General features: G+C 34.9%; 1 protein-coding gene across 2 annotated transcripts in view; it reads left to right on the forward strand.

The window, feature by feature from the left end:
• Positions 1–4891, forward strand: part of LOC106461044 (serine/threonine-protein phosphatase 6 regulatory ankyrin repeat subunit B-like) — a 48863-nt gene that overhangs the window by 22671 nt on the left and 21301 nt on the right. For both annotated transcript variants that reach the window (XM_022387868.1, XM_022387869.1), the window contains exons 4-6: positions 890–965; positions 3090–3185; positions 3650–3725. In XM_022387868.1, the coding sequence (XP_022243576.1) occupies positions 890–965; positions 3090–3185; positions 3650–3725 (248 nt within the window). The remainder of the gene's footprint in view (positions 1–889; positions 966–3089; positions 3186–3649; positions 3726–4891) is intronic.

Genomic DNA, 4891 nt, shown 5'->3' on the forward strand with positions numbered 1-4891 from the left:
CTCCGGATTGTCTTCTTCATCTGCAAATATCGCGTTTTCCCCATTTTCAGCCTCCTGTGCTGACTTGCACGCTTACCCATCTATTATTCATTTTACCCAGTTTTCTTTTTCGTCCCTTGGCAGACGAAAGGGCGTAACTCTCTACCGGCCCGCCGATTCCCCGGGATCGGAATAAAATAACGCTTATGTTGTTGTTGTTGTTGTTGATAGTATCGAGGGTCACTGATGAGGAGTGGAATTCTTCGAAACTAGTCTGGCTCACAGACACACCCACAATGAAAGAATAGACAATTCCAAGCTTTTACTTGTTGTTAAACAAATGTTTAAACAACCCTGTTAATTCAAATAAGCGAATATCTGATTTGTGTGTTTATTGTTCAACATAGGTTCGCATTAACTGAGCGAATATCTGATTTGTGTGTTTATTTTTGAACATATGTTCATATTAACTGAGCCAATATCTGATTTGTGTGTTTATTTTTCAAGAATTGTTCATTTTAACTGTTTCGGTTTGGTTTTTTATCATTGTTTACTATATAACACTTATAAAGTCATTGGACCCATGTTGGAGTCAAATTAACGTCACATCTTGTAACACATATCGAGGAAAAGGGTATTGTCACTGTCGGAATTCTATAGAACATGCGCAGTTTCTGTGTATGTCATCAGGCCACCTAAAATATTAAAAGTCAAGTTTTAAAAATATTGCTTTATTTCATAGATATTTTTTTTATTTTCATTTCCGTAATTTCGGTATAACTATGTTGTTGATTAATAATTTTTATATCTTCAGTTTTTGTCGTTTTATAAGTTTGAGGTTTTACAGAACTTAATGCTCACTTGTATGAGTTTCAATAAAATTAATTATTTTTATTACTGTGCCTCCTAGGAACACAGCTCTCCATATTGCCACATTTGGCGGTAGATCGGACATTGTAGAAATTCTAATCGAAAACGGAGCAGAGGTAAGTCAGGGATTATATTATTTTGTGTTGTGTCGTTATCATAGATACGGTTTTGATATTGCATTCTTGTATTCCTTCACTCAAACCTACGAAAATGCTATCTTTTGAACTTATAGACAATAAAGCATAAGCAGCTAATCAATCAACAACACCCACCGCCAACTTTTGTGCTACTCTAATCGACTAATGGGATTTAACCGTCAATTTTTTAACGCACCCACAGCCACAAAATGCGGATCGTGATTTTGCATCAACGGCATGCGAATCGCGAATATTCGGATTCACATTACGGCACGCTAACCAGAGGCCACACCCAGCCCTTTCAAAGCGTAATTTACGTTCCATCAATATATCCTGTATACACTATTAAGCTTATATTACATAATATTAATTTCAATTTTATTCTAACATGCATCATATAAATTGTAAATAAGATGTGCTAGTCTCTAACTGTTCTGTTAATTATTAAAACTAATTTTTTGTAGGCTTATGTTAAGACGTAAATTAGAACACATTTAAAATCTTGCTATGGACAACGAATATTTTCACTAAAAGCATCAAACATTTGATGATCGTTAGATAATTGAAGGTTTGTTTGTTTGTAGTTTAAGCACAAAGCCACACAATGGGGCTAACTAATTAAAGGCCATCACAGTTATACATCCCTTCTAATGTGTGTGTTTAACAGTTACCTTTATTATTTGAACAGAAAATTGTTTCAGATTTCTCCATTCCGAGTTTCTCAAATGTCTTTTTTTACTTCTTTTTCTAAACATTCTTTTCATCGTTAATCAAATTATTATGAAATAGTATGGATACCCGTTTGATTCTCAAGCTGTTCAAGGTATGCAAAAGTTGACCTGTTATGTTGTGTAATAAACTTGTGTACACGTGACTTATGCCTTTTTAATCAGACGGGGATCTTTTTTAATTATGTTGCGTACTGTTGCCAGTGGCGGTTTTTGTCACTGATCTTTGTGTTCGTGAATTATCACCTTTTACAAGACGCTTCACTTTGCTTCCGCGACTGGGATGCGAGCTTTTCCAGGTCTCTTTCTAGATGATCCTGACTCCTCAAGTTGATCAATATTCCTTTGTTTCATATATCATTATTTCTAGTAAATATAACGACCTTATTCGGAAAGAATGTTTTAACATGCCTTAGTCCTTATTTTCTTAATGCCAGTGTTGTGTTTCAAGAATTTTTAATTTCCTTGAAACAGTACTTAAAGCGAACAAAAATCATGATAACATATTATGTTTTTACATTCACTTCTGATTATACTGAAACTTCTGTTAGGCTTATGTTGCGCTTTCGTGATATTCAGTATATGCTACACTTTATGGAACTCTAGTAACAATTGTAGCAGATATTCAAGGCTGCTGTTTCTATAACACAAGTAAAAAATTGTGTTAACATAATTTCCGGACACACACCGTATATGACATAATAAAGGACCTAAGTGAATTCTGTTTAATCTAACTATATTTGATATATGAGACGTTGTAATACCGGTCAATCATAAGTCCGTGAACATGCTTCGTGTGGACAACGCATTTTAGGGAGTACAAACGGATGAAATAATTCAGTATAGATTTATAAAACACACAAACATACTCATTAAGATGATGTCGAAATTCGTTTCATGGTTCCTACTAAATCTTTATCTTGTTTTGAAAGAAATGTTTGATGTCAGAAAGGATCAACTATACATTTTTGATTTTAGAATAAGTTTTTGATGTTTGACGGGAGCTGGTACGGTTTTTTGTTTGATAGAATGCACTTTTGCAATTTCCAAACATTGACTCCATTTTCTTAAAGTTTATACTGGCGTTTTCTTCCAAGAATGGCGAAAAGAACACATGATTTAGAAGTTGTTGGTTGATCGCCAGAATTTCATAACATTTGATATGCATTGAGTTAATTAACTTTTGTTACGTTCCATGCAGACAATAGCATAGATTCTTGTTTCCTCGAACGTTTTCATCTGAATTTCACATGAAACCAATGTTAACATCGAAATTAAACTTTGGTTTTGTACTAGTTCTAATGGATACATTAGTTCTGTTTTCTTCAACAAAAGAAAAGGTTTACAATAATTTCCAAACTTGGATTACTTTCAGCTGGATACTGTTAACCAGGATAAGAACACCCCGACTCATGTCGCCTGTCAAAACTGTACAGATGGAAATAAGTTCGTTCTACTGAAATTATTGAGGGTATGAGACGATATATTTCGATTTTCAGTTTGTTTCCTCAAAAACAAAACCATCATTGTTACGATCGTTAATCGTAAACGTTTTTGTTGAAATATTTACAGCATTTAATTTTGATGTTGATTTTTATTAATATTCTTAGTCATGAACTTCATGCGACCTTGTTCAGTTGAACTCTGCGTAACTTAGAGTTTGTTTTTGAAGGATATCTATACATGTGCAACCATGTTTTAGAGATTCTTGAATCGTCAGGTCTATTCACAAATAAATATTTTAAAAATGGCATGTACAATTCATTATTATTCTGGTAATATTAACAAAAGTTAGACTCGAGTTAAAAATCTCGCCAGTATTTTAAAGGTGGTAAATAATAGGACAAAAAGAAAACTTACATATTGGTCTTTGGTAGAGCTGAACTTAACATTCATCTTACATAACGACTGGCTGTATTTTTGTACATTGTTTAGGCTATTCCCGATGTTCTACTTGAGAACAAAGAAGGACAAACACCCTTTGACTTGGCAGCTCAGTACAGCAGAATTGGTGAGGTTTCTCTCTACAGCTTATTTGTGTATGTGTTTCTGGTCCAAACTCTCTACATTTTAGTTTTGTTTTACAGTTACTCCACTTCCTAAACATTACAACAGTGACAATGAACAATATTGTTAGAGATTTTCAAACTTTGTTTACGACCAAAAACAGCAAAGATAGAACAACATATGACAGAACGAATTCTAATCATTACAAGTTAATATTTAGTTCGGATCTATTTAGATAGTTTGCATTGACCAAGGGTTAATATTAATGTTTGTAATATTTCTTCACCCTTGTAGCTGTAGCACCTGTATGTGAATATATTTAAAATGTATTGAAGGAACAAAATTATAATTGGTAATTTGAAGTTAAATCTAGAGCCATACAGCATCTGTAGACTCGATATACTCGTAACAGTCTGCTAACAGCCATACAGCATCTGTAGACTCAATATACTCGTAACAGTCTGCTAACAGCCATACAGCATCTGTGGACTCAATATACTCGTAACTGTCTCCTAACAGCCATACAGCATTTGTAGACTCGATATACTCGTAACTGTCTCCTAACAGCCATACAGCATCTGTAGACTCAATATACTCGTAACTGTCTCCTAACAGCCATACAGCATCTGTAGACTCGATATACTCGTAACTGTCTCTAACAGCCATACAGCATTTGTAGACTCGATATACTCGTAACTGTCTCCTAACAGCCATACAGCATCTGTAGACTCAATATGCTCGTAACTGTCTCCTAACAACCATGTAAAATAATCTGGTTCAATTCACTCGCAGATGTGTCATAACAACCATACAGCATCTGTTGACTCAATACACTCGCAGATAACAGCCATACAGCATCTGTAGACTCAATATACTCGTAACAGTCTGCTAACAGCCATACAGCATCTGTGGACTCAATATACTCGTAACTGTCTCCTAACAGCCATACAGCATTTGTAGACTCGATATACTCGTAACTGTCTCCTAACAGCCATACGACTCAATGCACTCGCAGACGTGTCATAACAACCATACAGCATCTGTTGACTCAATACGCTCGCAGACGTGTCATAACAACCATATAGCATCTGTTGACTCAATGACACTCGCAGACGTGTCATAACAACCATACAGCATCTGTTGACTCAATACACTCGCAGACGTGTCATA

This window comes from Limulus polyphemus, unplaced genomic scaffold (genome assembly GCF_000517525.1).
Source record: "Limulus polyphemus unplaced genomic scaffold, Limulus_polyphemus-2.1.2 Scaffold886, whole genome shotgun sequence".
Lineage (NCBI taxonomy): Eukaryota > Metazoa > Arthropoda > Merostomata > Xiphosura > Limulidae > Limulus > Limulus polyphemus.